Source organism: Dama dama, chromosome 1 (genome assembly GCF_033118175.1).
Source record: "Dama dama isolate Ldn47 chromosome 1, ASM3311817v1, whole genome shotgun sequence".
Classification (NCBI taxonomy): Eukaryota; Metazoa; Chordata; class Mammalia; order Artiodactyla; family Cervidae; genus Dama; species Dama dama.
The window spans coordinates 46,091,907-46,112,961 of NC_083681.1; the positions used below are offsets into that span (position 1 = coordinate 46,091,907).

General features: G+C 37.3%; 2 protein-coding genes and 1 non-coding gene across 3 annotated transcripts; all 3 read right to left on the bottom strand.

Moving 5' to 3' along the window:
- Positions 1-327: 327 nt before the first annotated feature.
- Positions 328-431, bottom strand: LOC133064768 (U6 spliceosomal RNA). The gene has a single exon (XR_009694712.1). It is a non-coding gene; the product is annotated as a U6 spliceosomal RNA (small nuclear RNA).
- Positions 432-2,338: 1,907 nt separating this feature from the next.
- Positions 2,339-3,316, bottom strand: LOC133065499 (olfactory receptor 10A5-like). Its single transcript, XM_061156399.1, has one exon. The coding sequence runs from the start codon at positions 3,305-3,307 to the stop codon at positions 2,339-2,341; it is 969 nt and encodes a 322-aa protein (XP_061012382.1). The 5' UTR covers positions 3,308-3,316.
- A 13,903-nt stretch (positions 3,317-17,219) lies between these two features.
- Positions 17,220-18,176, bottom strand: LOC133050967 (olfactory receptor 10A5-like). Its single transcript, XM_061135358.1, has one exon. The coding sequence runs from the start codon at positions 18,171-18,173 to the stop codon at positions 17,220-17,222; it is 954 nt and encodes a 317-aa protein (XP_060991341.1). The 5' UTR covers positions 18,174-18,176.
- Between the last annotated feature and the right edge of the window lie 2,879 nt (positions 18,177-21,055).

Genomic DNA, 21,055 nt, shown 5'->3' on the forward strand with positions numbered 1-21,055 from the left:
ATAGATTCTTTCTATGCTGATTTTTTTGAAGAGTTTTAATCATAAATGGGTGCTGAATTTTGTCAAAGGCTTTTTCTGCTTCTATTGAGATGATCATATGGTTTTTATCTTTCAGTTTGTTAATACGGTATTTCACATTGATTGGTTTGCATGTATTGAGGAATCCTTGCATTCCTGGAATAAACCCAACTTGATCATGATGTATGAGCTTTTTGATGTTCTGCTGAATTCTGTTTGCTAAAATTTTGTTGAGGATTTTTGCATCTATGTTCATCACTGATATTGGCCTGTAGTTTTCTTTTTTGTGTGTTGTCTTTGTCTGGTTTTAAAAATATGGAATGCTTAACGACTTTGCATGTCATCCTTGTGCAGTGGCCATGCTAATCTCTGTATGATTCTAATGTTATTATATGTGCTGCAGAAGTGAGCACCCATTCTTATTTTTTAGAGTTTTCTTTTACTTTGAATCTGAGTTAATTACTTGCTTAATTAGCTATTCAGTGGTGGCAGTGGTTTAGTCACTAAGTCATGTGTGACTCTTGTGACCCCATGGACTGTAGCCCGCAGGGCATGGTACTAAAAAAAGAGAGAATCGAGATTCAAGGCATCCGAATTTTGTTTAAACATATGTAATAAAATATCTTTGAACCTTGCTTTCCTTAGCTATAAAATAGGGGCTCAGATAAGGTACTTGCTAAGAGTAAATACCTATATTTGTATCTACAATATGCTTAGTGCTGTCATAAATGCTTTATATATAATATTTACTCTTAAAAACACACCTATCATATAGACACTATTACCATATGCATCATTTTACAGATGAGGAAAGAGGCATAAAGAATTCAATTGGTCATGGTCACCCACCTAGTAAATGACAGAATATGATATGAACTGAGGCAAGGCCCCTTTATGTAAAGTAATATTTCCTTATTTTAGCAATTTATGGTTTTTCTTTTATAATTTATATTGTTGATTACATTATAAAGTTTTGAAGGCAGTAATTATGTTTTATGGTCTTTTGTATTTTCACATCAACAAACACAAATTTTTTAAATTGAAAAGCACTAAGCAAAACATAGGGGATTTCCTGGGGGCTCAGACAGTAAAATATCTTCTTGCGATCCAGGAGACCTAGGTTTGATCCCTGGGTTGTGAAGATCCCATGGACAAGGGAATGGCTATTCACTCCAATATTCTTGCCTGGAGAATCCCATGGGCAGAGGACCCGGGCACGCTACAGTACATAGGGTTGCAAAGAGTTGGACAAGACTGAACAAATAACACTTTCACTTTTCATGCAAAACATAACAGTTGTTAATAAGGCCTATATTGGAGTAGGTAGGATCCATTATAAGCCTTGAAGAAAGAAGCATCCTGACTGAAATTATGTTTGTGAAAATTTGAAGCTACTTCAACAATGCTTACAAACTTGGAAAAGAACTCAGAGAGAAAATTGGAAACTGCAATCATTCTATTAGGAAAAATAGCCTGAAAAGAGTTGAATAAGGATATTGGGGTTATAAAGGAATACTCATTGGAAGGACTGATGCTGAAGCTGAAGCTCCAATACTTTGGCCACCTGATGCGAAGAGCTGACTCACTGGAAAAGACCCTGATGATGCGAAAGGTTGAAGGCTGGAGGAGAAGGGGATGACAGAGGATGAGATGGTTGGATGGCATCACCAACTCGATGCACCTGAGTTTGAGTAAGCTCCAGGAGTTGGTGAGGGACAGGGAAGCCTGGCATGCTGCAGTCCATGGGGTTGTGAAGAGTTGGAAACGACTGAGTGACTGAAATGAACTGATAGGAATAGTTACAGGGATTAGTGATACACTTTTCTCTGTCCTTGTGAAATACCAACGAATTTAGGAGCCCATACTGCCTTAGGTGCATGCAAAATGAAGTGAATGAATGAGAAGTATTTTGTACTTAAGGGATTATAGACTTTTTTTCTATTGAATGGAGTTAAATTTGTCTTAAACACAATAAATGCCAAGAGAACTTCCTGTCTGCAAGTTCACATTTCAAACAGTTTCATACTGTTCCTAAAGTAAGTTACATTGGCACAAATATACAGAGTAAATATGCCATGTGTTTTACTCTGGAATGTATTGCCACAGAAATGTCAAATGAGAAAAAAATAAGTGCATAACAAGCAAGCAGAGGAATTTGATAGGTGTGATGATAGGTCTAATCTATTTCTATATTGCTTTCTTTCCACTGTGCTTTTCAACAGCCCTTTCAATAGCTGGTTTTTGTCTTAGTGGAGATGTGAATAGATGCAGAGAGGAATCCCAAACAAGGAACTGATTGTTCCTCACTTAATAAATTTACTTATACCTCAAAATGTCTACAGAATGCAGTTCTGATGCCCACAGCCTTGTGGAAGGTCCGACCAAGGGCATTCTTCACCTCATTATTTCTCAAGCTGTAGATGATAGGGTTCAGCATGGGAGTTACAACTGTGTAGCACAGTGATAGCACTTTTTTGCTCTCAGGAGAACTATTGGACTTAGGTCGGAAGTAGGTGAGGCTTAAAGATACATAGAAGAGGGAGACAACAAGGAGGTGGGATGAGCAGGTAGAGAAGGCTTTATGCTTCCCCTTGGCCGATGGAATCTTCAGGATGGCAGCAGCAATGCGAGTGGAGGAACACAGGATCAGCAAACAGGGTATCATGACAACCAGAATGGTTCCAATGATGGCATAGATCTCAAAGAGTGCTGTGTCTGCACAGACCAGCCTCAGCACAGGCGGGCTGTCACAGAAGAAGTGGTTCACCTTGTTGATGCCACAGAATGGAAAGCTGAAGAGCCACGTGGTCTGCACAGTAGCTACGGGAATGCCTGGAAACCAGGAGACAGCTGCCAGTTTGGCACGTGTCCTTGGATTCATGATGACTGGGTAGTGCAAGGGACTGCAGATGGCTACATAGCGGTCATAGGCCATGGTGGCCAGGAGGAAGCATTCAGAAACCCCAAAGAAGAAGAGGAAATACATCTGAGTGGCACAGCCAAGAAAGGAGATGGTTGTGTCCTGGGCAACCAGGGTCCCCAGCATCTTGGGCACAATGACCAGGTTGAAGCCAATCTCTAAAAAGGACAAGTTCCTGAGGAAGAAGTACATGGGGCTGTGCAGCATGGGGTCAGCCAAGGTAACCAGAATGATGAGGCTGTTTCCCAGCAGAGTGACCAGGTAGATGACCAGAAATGTCAGGAAGAGTACTGACTGTATTTCAGTAGGTAAGGAAGAGAAACTCATGAGGATAAACTCACTCACTCTTGTCCAGTTTCCTTCAGCCATTGATATAGGAATGAACCCCCAGCTGTGGTCATGGAGAGAGACTCTTGATTGGAAGAGTCAGATTCTAGATTGTTGTTGGGATTCCTTTTAGTGTCAGGGAAAGAAGCACAATCAGGATCTCAGCTATAAGGGAAAAGGTCTTGCGTTATCTGAGAAAAAAGACACAAGGAAGAAAGACTAGAGCCTTGGTTCTGAAATGGGTAATGTCTCATCTTTCCCCAGTCTTACTCTTTATGCTTCATTTCCCACTTTGTTACTGTATTTGCTAAAACAATTTGGATCATATCCACACACACTTATTTCCTGATGCACACTTAATACCCTCATAGTGTGGTTAAGTGAGAGGGGTCCTGAGGCAATTGGGTGGAGTCAGAAGGAAAAACAATAGAAAATTTATATTTATACCTATTATGTCTCCCCCTTCTTCAAAGATTCATGGTGTTTGATTCTCCACCTATTACTAGAAATAATGATAACTTTAAAAAAACATTTATTTATTTGTTTATTCATTTATTTGGCTGTGCAGTGTCTTATTTGCAGCATGAGGGATGTAGTTCCCTGATCAGGAATCTAACTTGGCCACCTGCATTGGGAGGGCAGATTCTTAGCCACTGGACCACCAAGGAAGTCCCAGTAATTACTTTTTTGTACATATTTAAGGACTGTAATCCTAAAAAAACTTGAGAGGGTATATAAATAGAAAAATTCAACTGTTTTATCATGTTTTGTTTTGAGGTGACTCAAAGTAGTAGAAAAAGTGGCAAGGAGATGCAAAGAAAGGATGTAGCAGTTTTAAGGCAAGTTTTCCCCCTTTTCAATGTAAAAACAGTAGAGTACTTCATGCAATCTAATGCTTATTCTTTCTTGTCTAATCAGATTATGAAGTGACCACCTTAGGATATTTCTCCTCAGTCCAGCAAAGTTATAATTGACAGTTGATTATCAGGACCCAGAATATCCACTGGCTTTCAAAATTAAAATCTGAGAGGAGTATTTTAATATACCTAAGTAGATAGTGAGTGTGTCCCAAGAGTTCCAACTACTTCTCTTTGTAGACTGGACAAATCAAAAAAAGAAAAAGAAACAGATTCTCACAAAAATTCTGCAAAAGTTATGAGGAACATTAGAGTCAACCTGCAAGAAAAACTGTTTTGTGTAAACAACCTGGTTTATATGAATAAGAGATAGAGCCTTCAATGATATGAAAAAATCAACATATATTCTACTTCTTTTGAGGCACTGGTGATATGATGATTGATTGCCTCCTTTAACTTTAGAATCTAATGAAGGAGATATTCAAATAATCAATTATATTAAATCACAATGAAGGGCATGACACAGGAAATATATAGTACCTTGGGTGGGATGTATGAGAAATAGGAGTGCCTACTGCAGTCTATGAAGGCTTTTCTAGGCAACAGGGGTGAATATGAAGTTTGCTAAAAGACAGGCAAAACATCTAGGGTGCTGTATGAAATTATGAAGTTTAATCAAGAATAAATGACTAGAAAAAATATCAAAATAACTAAGCTAACACTTGAACTGAAAGTATTCCTCAGTATACAACAAAATAAATGGAAATATACTCATACCAGTATGTCCTTATCCCTGTGCTATTTTTCTTTTAAATTTGAGGATAGGGAAATTTTTCTTTACCCATTCAGATAGAAAAGAAACAAAAATGAAAAAGTAAAATCACAAAAGCCACAGCAAAAAGACCTTTTCCGCTACACACAAAAACACAAAACTATCTTACACAATTCAAAAAGCTAAATCTAAATGGATTAAGGTTTAGATGTAAGGCCTGAAACTGTGAGAGTAGAATATTGACATCCAGGGAACTGAAGGAGGAGAAAAGGGGAGTTTCTGTGTAAAGGGTATAAAGTTTCAGTGTTGTCAGATGAATCACTTTTAGAAATCTAATGTGCCTATAGTTAACAAATTGTATTGTATAACTAAAATGTTTTAAAAAGTTCTCATGTTAAGTGTTCTCACCACAATAAAAAAAATTCTTAAGAAAAAAGACATTGGGAAAAGAAAAAAATCATGCAAAGAATATAACCATACATTTAACATCAAAATGGCTATAAAACATGGGAAGATATTCAAAGTTACTAAAAAGTAAGTACAAATTAAAAATAAGATTAAACAATTGCAGTACTCAGTTATGCTAAAAGTTAAGGGAAATAAACTTGATAGGTAAGAAATGACAAATAAATCTCCCAATACAAATCAAAGAAATTTTGAACTAACAGTATCTTATCTGCAATTTTAGACTAAGTTTGGGTGAAAATTGTGTTTACCTGAATGTTTTTCTCAACCTTATTTATGATAGTGTAGTTGCAAACAAATGAGCCAAAAGAACAAAATAGCAAGTTGATTAAATAAATTGTTATATCTCTGCTATGAATTTCTAAGCTGAAATTTAGAATCATGTTATAAAAGAATATTTAATAATATGGAGGCATATATGTGAATGGATTATGTTGCAAAATAATATGTTTAGTGTGAAGATACTTATTTTAAAATATAAATTACTTCCATAAATGTGTGCTCTGTGTATATGTGCTCCATCATGTCTGACTCTTTGCAACCCTTTGGACTATAACCTGCTAGGCTCCTCTGTCCATGTGCTTTTTCAGGCAAGAATACTGGAGTGGGTTATCAATTCCTTCTCCTGGGGATCTTTCTGATCAGGAATTGAACCCACATCTGTGTCTCCTGGATTGCAGGCAGATTCTTTAGAGCCATCAGGGAATTCCATATCCATAAATAGAAAAACTCAATTGCACTCATTTAAATGTATAAGTGTTTTAACTTTTTTCTTTTTATTTCATGTATCTATATTATTTATCTTGATATTGTAATCTTTGTATTTGAATAAACACGAATATTATAATGAAATATTCAGGCTACCCAAAACAACACTTCACATTTTAAAATACAATGATAAATTTGAAATTTTATCTGTAGTAACAGGTAAAACAAATTATTATTATTCAACAAATAATAAAACCTGTCTATTGGTCTGTGGAGGGGTCACAGAGCTTTAAGGAAAACCATTATCAATAAAAGCAAAAATAAATGGGACCTAATAAACGTTAAATCCCTTGTAGAACAAAAGAAACCACCAACAAAACAAAAAGACAACACATAGAATGGAAGAAAATACCTGAGAATGTTATTAGGATCAACAAGGGGTTAACATCCAAAATTCATAAACAGCTTGTGCAATTCAATATCAAAAAAACCAAACAACCCAATCAAAAACTGGGCAGAAGGCCTGAATAGAATTTTTTTCCCCAAAAATGTACAGATGGCTAATGGGCATGTGAAGAGATGTTCAACATGGCTAATAATTGGGGGGATTCCCTGATAGTTCAGTTGGTAAAGAATCTGCCTACAATGCAGGAGACCCTGGTTCAGTTCCTGGCTTGGGAAGATCTGCTGGAGAAGGGACAGGCTACTCACTCCAGTATTCTTAGGCTAATAATCAGATAAATGCAAATCAAAACCATAGTGTGATATCACTTCATTCCTGTCAGAATAGCTATCATCAAGGAGTCTACAAATAACAATAATTTGCTGGCAAGAATGTGGAGAAAAGGGAACCCTTGTACCCTGTCACTGGGAATGTAAATTCATGCAGCCACTATAGAAAACAGGACGGAGGTTACACAAGAACTAAAAAGAGAACTAGTGTATGACCCAGCAATCCCACTGCTGAGTATATATCCTAAGAATATAAAAACATTGATTCAAAAGTATTTGGGCGCATATATATATGTGTGTGTATATATATATGTATACACACACACACACATATAATGGACTATATTGCTCAGCCATAAAAAGAATGAAATTCCAGTATTTGAAACCATGTGAAAAAAATAAAGGAAAATAAGTGCATGGACCTAGAAAACATCATGATTAGTAATATGTCAGAGAAGGGCAAATATTCTATGATAACACTATATAAGGAATAAATCACTTATATAAATCACTTACATTCCTTATATAGGAATAAAACAAACTAGTGAATATAACAAAAAAGAAACAACCTCACAGATATAGAAACCAAACTAGTGGTTACTCAAGGAGAGGGGGAAGAGGGAGAGGCAAACTAAGGGTATGAGATTAAGAGATACAAAATTACTATGTATAAAATAGGTAAGAAACAAGGATATATTATATAGTACTAAGAATTATAGCCATTAGCTTGTAATGACTTTGAATAGAATATAATCTATAAACGTATAGACTATATATGTGGAATTTAGAAAGACTTTAAGGATGACCCTATATGCCAGACAGCAAAAGAGACACAGAAGTAAAGAACAGACTTCTGGACTATGTGGGAGAACGGCATTGAAACATGTATATTATCATATATAAAACAGAATGACCAGTGCAGGTTCCATGCATGAAGCAGGGCACTCAAAGCTGGTGCCCTGGGACAACTCGGAGGGATGGGTAGGAAGGGATGTGGGAGGGGGGTTCGGGATGGTGGGACAGATGTACACCCATGGCTGATTCATGTTGATGTGTCGCAAAAAACACCCACAATAGTGTAAAGTAATTTGCCTCCAATTAAAATAAATAAATAAATTTTTTTTAAAAAATAAAAATTTTAAAAATAAAAAAGTTACTATGTATAAAATAGGTCAGAAACAAGGATATATTATATAGTACTGAGAGTTATAGCCATTAGCTTGTAATGACTTTGAATGGAATATAATCTATAAAAGTACTAAATAAATCACTATGCTGTACATCTGAAACTAATAAAACCATTTAAATCAACTATACTTCAATTAAAAATGATTTCTCTCCCTTAAAAACATAGGGAATGAAAATTCAATTCATTAAAAATATCATAAGAAATGAATATGTAAAATTACTCTATTTTCCCAGTACTAATAATAAATACAAATTAGACAAATCAATAAATAACACTGGAATTCAATTTTGCTCATCAAACTTGAAAAGTAAAAATAATCATAATGCTCAGTGCTAATGAAGGAGGTGGTATAGGAGAAAATATCTTTGATTTTGGTGTAAAAAAGAGTATAATTTTTCTGAAGAGCAATTTAGAAAATTTAAATGAAATCTCTTAAAGTGGTCATCCATTTTGTCTCAAGAACTCAGTGTTTCTAATTTAAACCAATAATCAGAGCCTTAGACAAAGATTTCACTTATAAACATATCAGTGTTGTATCTCTATAGTGTCAGAACTGGAAACAATCACTAATGAATAACTGACTAGGTCAATTATGACCTAAGACTTCAGAAAATATTATGTAATCACCTAAGCCTTTTTTGAAGAAATACTATTGAATAACATCCATGACATAATATTAAAATTAAAGAACAAGAATAAATGTGTACATGTAAGATTCCAACTTTGTAAATAAGAAAAATAGGAAAAACAACTGAAAGAATATGCCAGTTTTAGCAAAAATCACCGTTAAGTGGTGGGGAAAGGAATGAGTTACTTCCTAATTTTACTTTCTGATTATTCAAGCACTCAACAGTGAGCTACGTTTTGTTCTACAACAGCATTAAAGCAATAATGATAAAAATGAAAATGATGACTGTATGTTGTTACTATTTGCTGAATACATAATAAAATCATGCTAGTATGTTTATTTTTTAAATAGTCTTCTCCACAACAACTGTCTGATTTTGAGGCTATTATTATTCTCCTACACTGCTAATGGAGGAACTGAAGTTTGGAGAGGTTAAGTAACTTCCTAGTTAAGGAATTTGGTAAATTGTTTGCACAGCAGGACAACGCAGGTCCTGCAATTAGAACCATAGTGAAAAAAAAATAGTAAAAGCAGCACGGGTTTTCAACAAGGCCTACATTTTGAACACAGAATACATTTTAGGTCTCACCTTTTGTCTTTCATCATCAGCTTTTTTTCACTTATGGATGAATTACTTCCCTTCATGATTCTATACAGAGGTTGGTGATTTTTTTTTTTTCTCTAAAAGGACAAGACATAAAATATTTTAGGCTTTATGGCCCATATGGTCTCTGTTGCAACTACACAACATCTAAACAAATGCACACATGCAAAATACTGAATCCATACTATAATGTGCTGTGCTTAGTCACTCAGTTGTGTCTGACTCTGTGTGACCTTAGGGCCTGTAGCCTGCTAGGCTCCTCTGTCCAGGGGATTCACCAGGCAAGAACACTGCAGTGGGCTGCCAGGCCCTTCTCCAGAGGATCTTCCCGAGCCAGGGATCAAATCCCGGTCTCTACCACTAGCGCCACCTGGGAAGCCCATAAACAGGACAGGTACACAGATATATACCAAACCTAAACAAATGAGCATATCCGAAGACCGATTTTATTTATCAAAATTGGAATTTCATGTGATTTTCAGATGCCATGAACTATTATTCTTCTTTTGATTTTTTAAAATCATTTAAAAAACTTAAAAGCAATTTTTAGCCCTTGGGCCATAGAAAACAGGAGGCTAGCTGGAAGTTTGCCAGTCCTGCTCTTCTTTTCACACAACTTCACTTGTTGGCACACCTGCCTCCTTTATCCTGCTGACCTCTTCTTTCTCTTTTTTAAAACTCAGGTATGTTTTCCCTGTGCTACTTCCAGATGGGGTTATTCTTGGCTTTGAAAATAATTTTCTTTAATTTTCTATTTTAATTATCTAATGAATCAGAATTTCCTAGTTTAATTTGCAAACTCTTTCAGACAAGGAACTGCCTACTACTTAGAACAAGCCCAGTGCAAATGCAGATTGAGCTATTTATGATAAATGAATACAAGAATTTCAGAAAGTTCATGATTCCTTGAGTTTTCATTAGACTTCATGCCCAGTCACATTCTTGTACTGAAAGCGACTTTCACTAGAAGTTTCATTTCATGACAAAACATGGTGAGTGGTTCTGGTGGAGAAGGACCGGGAAGGACGAGGGAGTAGAGATGAAATGGACTATTGGTTTTCCCACAGAATTTCTGGAAACTGCTTGGCAGAAGGGATGGCAGACTGTCTTGATGGAAGACACTGCAGAACCTTCTGGTCCATAGTCAATGCACAGACTCCTTGCCAGACCCTCCAGAACTTCCATAGAACATTCTTCTTTCTTTCCTTATTTTATTTTTTATTGGCAGACAGTGGCTTTACACTGCTGTGTTAGTTTCTGGTGTGCAGCAAAGTGAATCAGTCACATACATCCCGTCTTCCTTGTATTTCCTTCCCGTTTAGGTCACCTCGAGCACTGAGTTCCCTGGGCTATTCAGTTAGTTCTTATCAGCTATGTGTTGCATACATAGTAGTGAATATATGCTAATCCCAATCTCCCAATCCATCCCACCTGCCCTTCCCCCTTGATATCCATATGTGTGTTCTTTACATGTGTGTCTCTATTTTTGCTTTGCAGATAAGTTCATCTATACCATATTCTAGATTCCACATAAATGTGTTAATATACAATATTTGCTTTTCTCTTTCTTGCTTACTTCACTCTGTATGACAGTCTCTAGGCTTTATGTTCATCACTGACTGACTGTCCCGGGAGGAGGAACTCACTTTTCTGGACTTTCTGCAGTCATAGAATTGTGTAAAGAATAGTGCTCTCTGCCTCATGAATGTTCCACTGAGGCAAGTCTTTCTTGAGTTAATTAGAGGAAAGTGCAGAGTTGGAGGAGGAATATGTCCTGTCAAAGCTTCAGAGACTGGTATTTTTCTGAACCAGAAAGATTTGGAGTCACAGTTGGACAAAAACTTGGGTAATCTGAATCTTCTTGTGGTCTCAGACCTTACTTTCTGACAAAAAATGGGAAATCAAGGCTCAGGGAGGCCAAAAACCAGATATGATTTTTCCGGTGTGGACGCAGCAATAGAATTCTGGCGTTCCACCAAACCTTGTCTAGTTGAGCAGCTGAAACTTGAGATGGGCCTGGGTTGATTTGGCTCTTGATGAGATCCTTACCTGTGCCCAGAAGGGAGATCTGCCTTGTTCAGCTCTACCTGATACCTGTGCTTCAAGCAGGCTCCTGAGAGTTTGACGAACTCTGGCTCTGCTGTCAGAAGAACCAGAAAAACTGCGAGGGAGGCCCTACTCCCTTTCCTGGACGAGCCATCAACGACTAGACCTGAAGCCAGATCACTGCAGCCTTCTCTGCGTCAGGTGTGAGTGAGTAGACAAGATGGGTTGGCCCTGCTCCCAGTCCTGACTTAGGAGATCGTTCCCAGAAGTGCCTCTTTTGCCCTCAGAGCCAGATGAAGGGCTGGCACCTGCATTTCCCCCAGGTGTTTCTGGTATCAGCTTAGCTCCTCTTCCTGCCCTTCTTCAAGAGTACCTGACCTTTCTTGACTTCACTGTCCTTTGGGACCCTAAGGAATGTCAGATGCCAATAGTATGAAGTTCAGAAAGGAAAACGATTCTGTATGAGTGTGACATTGTGTAAAGAAAAGCATAAACGTTTTGGATTCTAAGTGACCTAAATTTAATCCCAGCACTAGAAATCTCTGGTTTGTGATGCCTAGCAATTTTATTAAACTCTCGGAGTTTCCATTTCCATATTGCTGAGACAAAGATTACATGCTTATTTACAGGGTTGATATGACAGGATGGGATATATTAAAAAGGATTTTAATGTATTCTATTACTGCATGTGCATGTGTGTCTGTGTGCTAATCATTAAGTCATATCTGACTCCTTGCAACTCCACGGACTGTGGCCCACCAGATTCCTCTGTCTATGGGATTTTCCAGGCAAGGATACTGGAGTGGGTTTCCATTTGCTCCTCCAGAGATCTGCCCAACCCAGGGATCAAACTTGGGTCTCCTGCATTCTAGGTGAATTCTTTGCTACTGAGATACCTGGGAAGCCCTATTATAACATATGTATTACTATATCATGAATATCATGTTGTAATAACACCTTCCAACCTTCCCAATAGCCAGTACTTGTTCATCAACAAATATTGACTAATTACTACATGCCAGGCATTGTTCTAGGCTCTTAGAAAGAGAAATGAAAAAAAAAAAAAAAAAAAAGGCTCTGTGCTCCTAAAGCTTACATTTGAATGGAGAAATCCAGGCATTGAACAAATAAACCATTAAGCCTTATTATTAAGTAGTTGCTATACACAAATTCAGGATGGAAGAAATAGAAAACTGCTGAAAGAAGGGACTTCTCTATCATAGGATCTTTTTGTCTTTTTGCTAATAGCAGGCTTGTCATTGTTAAAGCAGTCATATAAGCTGAAGATATAAGCCCTTGTCCAAAGTTGATCAAGTTAATTGAGGTTACTGGTTATGAAAAGTCTAGAGAGCCAGTACAGGATAGATCTGGTGATTCAGGCTTTACGAATCATACAGTTTTAGGTCACAGGAAAGATTAAATTTCTTATTATAGTACAATTATTAACAGTTAAATAATATACAAACTATTTTAACTCCATCAATAGGTGATGGATTAAAAATTATAGATTTCCCATTATAATACTATTTTTCTGTGAAAAAATTATGTTAAAGTGGAATAAACTCCAAGATAAAATTTTATTTGAAATAAAGCCATTTCAAATAAAGGACATGATATAAACATTACAAAAATTATAAAATATAATTATATGTTTTCATAGAACTAACATTACACATATAAACATATAAAATATGTAAACAGTAAATTGCTAGAAAGACACACAAGGAATTAATTATAATTGTTTCCTTGGTGCAGGAAAGTGGGAAAGCACAGAGGTGAATCCTGAGAAGGAAATATTTGATTAAATACTATTTTGTACTTAATTTTATCCTGTACATTTATTAAAATGTTAATAAAAAATACTTGAAATAATACTCTAGTTTTATCTCATCCCTCCACAATTAATTCTTAGTCTTATGATCTAGAGAAAGATACTAAAATTACTCAATGTCCGAATACCTGTTGTGAAGAGGAAATAAGTTTAAGTACGGAATACTTGATAAACCTAGGTGAATGTTAGGCAGGTTTCATCAAGATACTACCCCATCTGAGACTTGAAAGTTTCCATTAGGTGAGGAAGGAGCATTCCAGTTGACTATACGATGAGCCAACATCATTGTCATTCCACAATACTATTTCTACAATCATTGATTTATAGTCTTTATACTAATTCTTCTGCTTTGAGTATTTTTCCTTTTTACTTTTACTTGGTTAACTCCTGCACAATTTTCTCATATCACTCTAAATAATCCTCAGTGAGGTCTTCTCTGAATCATGCTTATAAATTAGGACTCTCTCCTTTTATTCTTTCTCCAGAGCAATATACCTTTTCCTTCATAGCAATAATATCAATTTGTAATTATAATTATTTGTGCAGTTCTTTCTTTAATACTTTTCCTCCCCACTGGACTGTAACGTCCCTGAGGCAACAACTCTGTTTTGCTCATCCTTGTAAATTCAGTACTTATTCGTGAGTGTAAGGCAGGAATGGGAAGTGCTCAGAAGCAATGAGAACACTGAAGAGACTCATGATAATAATTTAGAAATGAGGGCCTGGGTAGTGGCCTATAATGGTGTATAATGGCATTGGCAATGAAAAGGTGAACTGAGTCAAGGTTTGAGCACGAAGACTTTTGCCATGGAAGAATGGGCAGGATTAGGAGACTGGTTGAACCCTTCTGTGATGCCCTTTATTGAAGGGCGGAATTACATCATGGTGCAGCACCCTGCGTGGTGCCTTTTCATTCTGTAGATGTTTGTGTGTTTGTCTGTCTCACAACCAGGGGCTCTGAGAGGGCAGCACCTGGCTTACTGTTACACCAAGATTCAGGCTGTAAATATCCACTGATTAGATGAAAGAAAATGTCAACAAGTGATGAGGTCAAAAAGAGGGATAATTAAAAAGAACAAGGTTTTTAAGATTTGGCAATTCTCTGGGAGGATGGTGCTAGATATATGCTTTGACACCCAAGCAGAGATGTCTTGGATTTAGCTGGAAACCTGGAATTCACATTTCAGTGAGAGGTCAGAGCTAGGGAAACAATTTAGCATTTATACATGTAATCATTGGTTTATTAACCAAGTACCCACTCTACTCCAGGCATTGGACTAGGCCTCAGTAATACAAGCATGAATGATGAATACAAGCATGAATGTCCCTACTGTGTCCTCTATGCATGTGAAAAATACAATTGTGATATCTTTAATGCTTAGCAGTGCTACCTTATTAACTTAGTGCTAGTTGAGCTTACCATGAAATTAAAAGACGCTTACTCCTTGAAAGGAAAGCTATAACCAACCTAGACAGCATATTAAAAAGCAGAGACATTACTTTGCCAACAAAGGTCTGTCTAGTAAAGGCTATGGTTTTTCCAGTGGTCATGTATGGATGTGAGAGTTGGACTGTAAAGAAAGCTGAGCACCAAAGAATTGATGCTTTTGAACTGTGGTGTTGGAGAAGACTCTCGAGAGTCCCTTGGACTGCAAGGAGATACAACCAGTCCATCCTAAAGGAAATCAGTCCTGGGTGTTCATTGGAAGGACTGATGCTGAAGCTGAAACTCCAATACTTTGGCCACCTGATGCGAAGAGCTGACTCATTTGAAAAGACCCTGTTGCTGGGAAAGATTGAGGGCAGGCGGAGAAAGGGACGACAGAGGATGAGATGGTTAGATGGCATCACCAACTCGATGGACATGGGTTTGGGTATACTCCGGGAGTTGGTGATGGAAGGGAGGCCTGATATGCTGTGGTTCATGGGGTCGCAAAGAGTCGGACACGACTGAGTGACTGAACTGAACTGAACTGAACTGGGCTTAACACATGCTAGATGCCACTTGTGTTCACGGGAGAGTGAACTTGGATTTGCTTAGAAGAATCTGAGAGAGACTGATAGAAAATACTGGAGTTTACTCTTAAATGATATGTAGACGCTAACTTGGTATGAGAAGTATAGTATGGTGTCTTTTAATATCATTTTGGACTAGCTTATTTTAGTGTTGCTCAATGGTTTTATGTTCTTACTGATTTTCTTTCTACTTGTCCTACTCATTAATGAGAAATGATATAGAAATCACCCACTGCATATGGATTTATCTATTTTTCATTTCACCTTTACCATTTCTTCTTTATATTTTGAAGCACTAATCAGGTGATTACACATGTAGGCTGATTACGGTTACTTGATGAATTGCCCTCTTTGCCATTAAAAGTTATGCCTGTTTATCACTGGAAATACTAATGAACACAATGCTTGAATCACAGGAATAGATCAATAATTACAGGAAAAATAAACAAACAAAATTTTAGGGACTTTGACCCACTATTCTACTGTTGGAATTTTATCTCAATATGGTGGCTGAAGAAGACTTTATAAAAAAAACTTAAAATATTAAAATGTCCACTACATTACTGTTTATACTGGAATACAAGAAACAATGAATTATGGAGAACATAAAGTATATAAAGTAATGGCACTTACACATGGTGACATGTTTTATAGCCCTCAATATTATTCTTACAAATAATTGTCACAGTGTGAAAATTAATGTTTATTATTGGTATCAGGAGCTTTATATTCATTACCCAGTTTAATCCTTATACCAACTCTATGTGGAAGTTAATCACGATTACCTGTTTTTAGATAAGAAAACTGCTTTATCTACCCTAATAACTTGTTGGGTGCCTAATCTGTTAACCTCTGTTATGACATTAAGTGATAAAAATAATTATAAAAATGTGCATGCAGTATGTCTATAATTGTCAGAGATTATCAGAGGTAAGTTCATAAAGGTATTCAGATGAGGTAATTGCTAAGAACCAAAACCTGTATATGAATCTGCAATATGCTTGGGCTGTCATAAACACATTATTAATATCTAGTCTTAAAAAACCTATAGGATAGATATGATTATTATTTGCATAATTTTACACATGAGTAAAAAGGCATGAAGAGTTATTGACTTTCCTCTGTTCACCCAACTAATAAATGGCACAGTGGAATATGAACACAGGCAAGGCCCCTTTATGCTGTATAATATTTCATTATTTCAGGAGTTCATAGTTTTTCTTTCATAATTTCAAATGTTGATGAAATGGTAAACTTCTGAATGCAGTAATTGTGTTTTATGGTCTTGTACTTTCACAGCAACATACACAAAGGTGGAAAATTAACAGGCACTAAAGTAAGCAAAGCACAACAGAGTTGTCAATAAGACATATAGGAACAGCTGGGATCCATTGCAAGCCTTGAAAGCAACACGATGCCTGAAACTAAGCTTGTGAAAATTTGGAATTACTTCAACAAAGCTTAAAAACCTCAATATAGAACAAGAGTGAAAATTGGAAACTCTGACCATTCTATCTCAGAAAAATAGGCTGAAAGGAGGTGATTAAGGATATTGGAGTTATGAAAGGATAGTCATGGGGATTAGTGATCCACTTTTCTTACCATGCTAAATACAAACAAATTTAAAGCCAAAACTGCCTCAGGTATGTGAAATGAAATGAATAAATGGGACAAATAATGCATGGGGGATTTATGCCTTTATTTCTATTGATGGAGTCAGTCTTGCAGAACACAAAGTAAAGTATCAAGAAGACTCTTACGTCCCCAAGTTCACATTATAAGAAATTTCACACTGTCCCTAGTGTATGTCACATTGGTGCACATTAGCACAGTAAATACTTAGAATATATTGGTCGAAGAATTTTCAAAATAGCATTTGTACCAGTAAGATAAAAGTTAAGTCCATATTGGGCAAACAGAGGAAAATGGCACATAATAATGATGGGTGCAATATACCTCTGTGCTCCTTCCCTCCACTGGTCTTTTCAACAGCCATTGCAGCAGCTGGGTTTAATCCCAAAAAGATGAAAACAGAGGCAGAGAGGAATCCCCAACATGGAACTGATTGTTCCTCACTTAATAAACTTCAGTTCCACCTCAAAATGTCTACAGAAAGCAGTTTCTGACATCTAAAGCCTTGTGGAAGGTCCAACCAAGGGCATTCTTCACCTCATTATTTCTCAAGCTGTAGATGATAGGGTTCAGCATGGGAGTTACAACTGTGTAGCACAGTGATAGCACTTTTTTGCTCTCAGGAGAACTATTGGACTTAGGTCGGAAGTAGGTGAGGCTTGAAGATACATAGAAGAGGGAGACAACAAGGAGGTGGGATGAGCAGGTAGAGAAGGCTTTACGCTTCCCCTTGGCTGATGGAATCTTCAGGATGGCAGCAGCAATGCGAGTGTAGGAACACAGGATCAGCAAACAGGGTATCATGACAACCAGAATGGTTCCAATGATGGCATAGATCTCAAAGAGTGCTGTGTCTGCACAGACCAGCCTCAGCACAGGCGGGCTGTCACAGAAGAAGTGGTTCACCTTGTTGATGCCACAGAATGGAAAGCTGAAGAGCCACGTGGTCTGCACAGTAGCTACAGGAATGCCTGGAAACCAGGAGACAGCTGCCAGTTTGGCACGTGTCCTTGGATTCATGATGACTGGGTAGTGCAAGGGACTGCAGATGGCTACATAGCGGTCATAGGCCATGGTGGCCAGGAGGAAGCATTCAGAAACCCCAAAGAAGCAGAGGAAATACATCTGAGTGGCACAGCCAAGAAAGGAGATGGTTGTGTCCTGGGCAACCAGGGTCCCCAGCATCTTGGGCACAATGACCAGGTTGAAGCCAATCTCCAAGAAGGACAAGTTCCTGAGAAAGAAGTACATGGGGCTGTGCAGCATGGGGTCAGCCAAGGTAACCAGAATGATGAGGCTGTTTCCCAGCAGAGTGACCAGGTAGATGACCAGAAATGTCAGGAAGAGTACTGACTGTATTTCAGTAGGTAAGGAAGAGAAACTCATGAGGATAAACTCACTCACTCTTGTCCAGTTTCCTTCAGCCATTGATAAAACACCCTAGCTGTGATCATGGAGAGAGATTCTTTATTGGAAGAGTCAGACTCTGGATTTGTTTTCAGACTCTTTCTTAGTGTCTCGAAAGAAGCACAGTCAGGATCTCAGTTGTAACAGAAAGTGCCTTGCGTTACCTAAGAATCAGCACAAGGAGAAAAGAATGGAGTCTGAGTTCTGAAATGAGCAATGTCTCATCCTTCCCCACTCTCATTCTTTATGATCCATTTTCTACTCTGTTACCATATTTACTAAAACAACTTGGGTCATATCTATATACATTAATTTTCTGCTGCACATTTAATACCGTTGTAGTGGGGTTAAGTGAGATGGGTCCTGAGGCAATGGAGTGGAGTCAGATGGAAAAACAGTAGAAATTTTCCATTTGTGCCTATTATATATCCCCACTTCTTTAAAGATTCATGGTGTTTATATTCTCCATCTACTGCCAGAGTAGGATTTACCTTTATGTATGCATTTAAGGACTGCAAACATTGAGAGTATTTGAGAGGGTATAGAGTAGAAAAAGTCAATTGTTTTGACGTGACTCAAAGTAGTAGAAAATGTGGCAATGAGATGCAAAGGAAGGATATCTACAGACTGTGGTAGTTTTAATGCACTTTCTCTCCTGTTTCAATATAAGAACTGTAGAGTACTTCTAGTCATATAATGCTTATTCCTTCTTGCCTAATCAGATTATGAGGTAACAACCTTAGGATCTTTCTCCTCATTCCAGCAAAGCTATAATTGACAACCGATTGTCAGAATTCAGAATATCCACTGGCTTTCTTTTCTTTTTTTTTTTTTTTTTAATTTTTAATTTTTTATTTTTTTATTATTATTTTTTTTTCCAGTGGGTTTTGTCATACATTGATATGAATCAGCCATGGATTTACATGTATTCCAAATCCCGATCCCCCCTCCCACCTCCCTCTCCACCCGATTCCTCTGGGTCTTCCCAGTACACCAGGCCGGAGCACTTGTCTCGTGCATCCCACCTGGGCTGGTGATCTGTTTCACCATAGATAGTATACATGCTGTTCTTTTGAAATATCCCACCCTCACATTCTCCCACAAAGTTCAAAAGTCTGTTCTGTATTTCTGTGTCTCTTTTTCTGTTCTGCATATAGGGTTATCGTTACCATCTTTCTAAATTCCATATACATGTGTCAGTATGCTGTAATGTTCTTTATCTTTCTGGCTTACTTCACTCTGTATAAGGGGCTCCAGCTTCATCCATCTCATTAGGACTGGTTCAAATGAATTCTTTTTAATGGCTGAGTAATATTCCATGGTGTATATGTACCACAGCTTCCTTATCCATTCATCTGCTGATGGGCATCTAGGTTGCTTCCATGTCCTGGCTATTATAAACAGTGCTGCAATGAACATTGGGGTGCACGTGTCTCTTTCAGATCTGGTTTCCTCAGTGTGTATGCCCAGAAGTGGGATTGCTGGGTCATATGGCAGTTCTATTTCCAGTTTATTAAGAAATCTCCACACTGTTTTCCATAGCGGCTGTACTAGTTTGCATTCCCACCAACAGTGTAAGAGGGTTCCCTTTTCTCCACACCCTCTCCAGCATTTATTGCTTGTAGACTTTTGGATAGCAGCCATCCTGACTGGTGTGTAATGGTACCTCATTGTGGTTTTGATTTGCATTTCTCTAATAATGAGTGATGTTGAGCATCTTTTCATGTGTTTGTTAGCCATCTGTATGTCTTCTTTGGAGAAATGTCTGTTTAGTTCTTTGGCCCATTTTTTGACTGGGTCATTTATTTTTCTGGAATTGAGCTGCAGGAGTTGCTTGTATATTTTTGAGATTAATCCTTTGTCTGTTTCTTCATTTGCTATTATTTTCTCCCAATCTGAGGGCTGTCTTTTCACCTTACTTATAGTTTCCTTTGTAGTGCAAAAGCTTTTCAGTTTCATTAGGTCCCATTTGTTTAGTTTTGCTTTTATTTCCAATATTCTGGGAGGTGGGTCATAGAGGATCTTGCTGTGATTTATGTCGGAGAGTGTTTTGCCTATGTTCTCCTCTAGGAGTTTAATAGTTTCTGGTCTTACATTTAGATCTTTAATCCATTTTGAGTTTATTTTTGTGTATGGTGTTAGAAAGTGTTCTAGTTTCATTCTTTTACAAGTGGTTGACCAGTTTTCCCAGCACCACTTGTTAAAGAGGTTGTCTTTTTTCCATTGTATATCCTTGCCTCCTTTGTCGAAGATAAGGTGTCCATAGGTTCATGGATTTATCTCTGGGCTTTCTATTCTGTTCCCTTGATCTATATTTCTGTCTTTGTGCCAGTACCATACTGTCTTGATGACTGTGGCTTTGTAGTAGAGTCTGAAGTCAGGCAGGTTGATTCCTCCAGCTCCATTCTTCTTTCTCAAGATTACTTTGGCTATTCGAGGTTTTTTGTATTTCCATACAAATTGTGAAATTCTTTGGTCTAGTTCTGTGAAAAATACCGTTGGTAGCTTGATAGGGATTGCATTGAATCTATAGACTGCTTTGGGTAGAATAGCCATTTTGACAATATTAATTCTTCCAATCCATGAACACGGTATGTTTCTCCATCTGTTTGTGTCCTCTTTGATTTCTTTCATCAGTGTTTTATAGTTTTCTATGTATAGGTCCTTTGTTTCTTTAGGTAGATATACTCCTAAGTATTTTATTCTTTTTGTTGCAATGGTGAATGGTATTGTTTCCTTAATTTCTCTGTCTGTTTTTTCATTGTCAGTATATAGGAATGCAAGGGATTTCTGTGTGTTAATTTTATATCCTGCAACTTTACTATATTCATTGATTAGCTCTAGTAATTTTCTGGTAGAGTCTTTAGGGTTTTCTATGTAGAGGATCATGTCATCTGCAAACA

What these genes read in the sequence shown, in the direction of transcription:
- LOC133065499 (XM_061156399.1), bottom strand. Translation starts at nt 3,307, where the DNA reads ATGGCTGAAGGAAACTGGACAAGAGTGAGTGAGTTTATCCTCATGAGT.
- LOC133050967 (XM_061135358.1), bottom strand. Translation starts at nt 18,173, where the DNA reads ATGGCTGAAGGAAACTGGACAAGAGTGAGTGAGTTTATCCTCATGAGT.